This window comes from Perkinsus marinus, assembly GCF_000006405.1.
Source record: "Perkinsus marinus ATCC 50983 genomic scaffold scf_1104296969218, whole genome shotgun sequence".
NCBI lineage: Eukaryota > Perkinsozoa > Perkinsida > Perkinsidae > Perkinsus > Perkinsus marinus.
In genome coordinates this window covers 1-1011 of record NW_003202908.1, presented here as the reverse complement: position 1 = coordinate 1011, position 1011 = coordinate 1, and the positions used below count along the sequence as shown (strand labels likewise).

The 1011-nt window shown below is 51.5% G+C and overlaps 1 protein-coding gene across 1 annotated transcript; it reads right to left on the bottom strand.

Annotated features, from left to right (window-relative positions):
* Pmar_PMAR028388 (subtilisin, putative) lies at positions 1-872 on the bottom strand (the record flags this gene model as incomplete). Its single annotated transcript, XM_002767992.1, has 1 exon — positions 1-872. A coding segment is annotated over one exon (872 nt), but the record flags the coding sequence as incomplete, so codon positions are not given.
* Between the last annotated feature and the right edge of the window lie 139 nt (positions 873-1011).

Sequence of the window (1011 nt, the reverse complement as noted above, 5' to 3'; positions counted from 1 at the left end):
ACGATATTCTGGTCAGTTGCTGCTTTGAAGGCCTTGCCCAGGACCATGTCGCCGTAGCTCTTTGATAGGAACTCTCCCACTGAGATTGATACGACATCGACTCCAATATCGACGGCCATATCCATGGCTTCAGCCATATGTGCCCATCCACCATAACCATTCTCTCCCTGGGTTTTTAAAGACACCAAACGTACGTTGGATGCCATTCCGGCCATATCCTTGTCATTGTTCTTCCTTGCCGCGATAATTCTGGCACACGCCTGACCATGCTCATTAGCCGATGTTATGTTTGAGGAGTCGTCCACGAAGTTCCAGCCACCATCGATGAATCCACCACTCTTCTTACGGAAGACGCCGCGATAAGGAGCGATCTCAGGATCCCTGAAGTTGAGGCCGGTGTCCATAACGGCTACGTTGACGGTCTGCCTCACATAGGGCGCAGATAATCTCCACACTTCTTCCATGTTCATCCGCTTGAATGCCTTTTGCCTGGAAGCATTGGGGTCATTCACGCCGAGATCGTTACTGGTGTTCTCTTCCTTGGTGGCGAAATTAGGAGAGCATTCACAGTCCAGACCGGAGAGTTTGGAGGCCGCCTCCTTCAAGTAGGCACAAAGATCGTCGGAGCTCACTGTGTCCTCGGAAGTAGCAACCACCTGCAAGCCCGAGGACTTCAAAGTCTTGATAGTTGCCGTCTTCAGGAAGGCGGCCATTCCAGGCTTGAGCGCGACCTTGGCATCTTCGAGACGCTTCGGGACATCCCGAACGTCGACGAAAGCATCGGCGGAGGTGACTGATACGATAGTCTTGCTGTCATAAACGTTTGTGGAGGTCGATGCGGCTATGAGCGGAACAAAGGAGAGGAGCTTCATCGCGTCGAATAGAGAAACAAGAAACTAAAAAACACTTATCGTCACAGTCTCCATGGAAAGAACTTAGGATTTAGGAGACTGCAGCGTAGATAAGTCGGTTGAGCTTCACGTCTCGTCCCTGAGAGGCATCGCGTCTCAG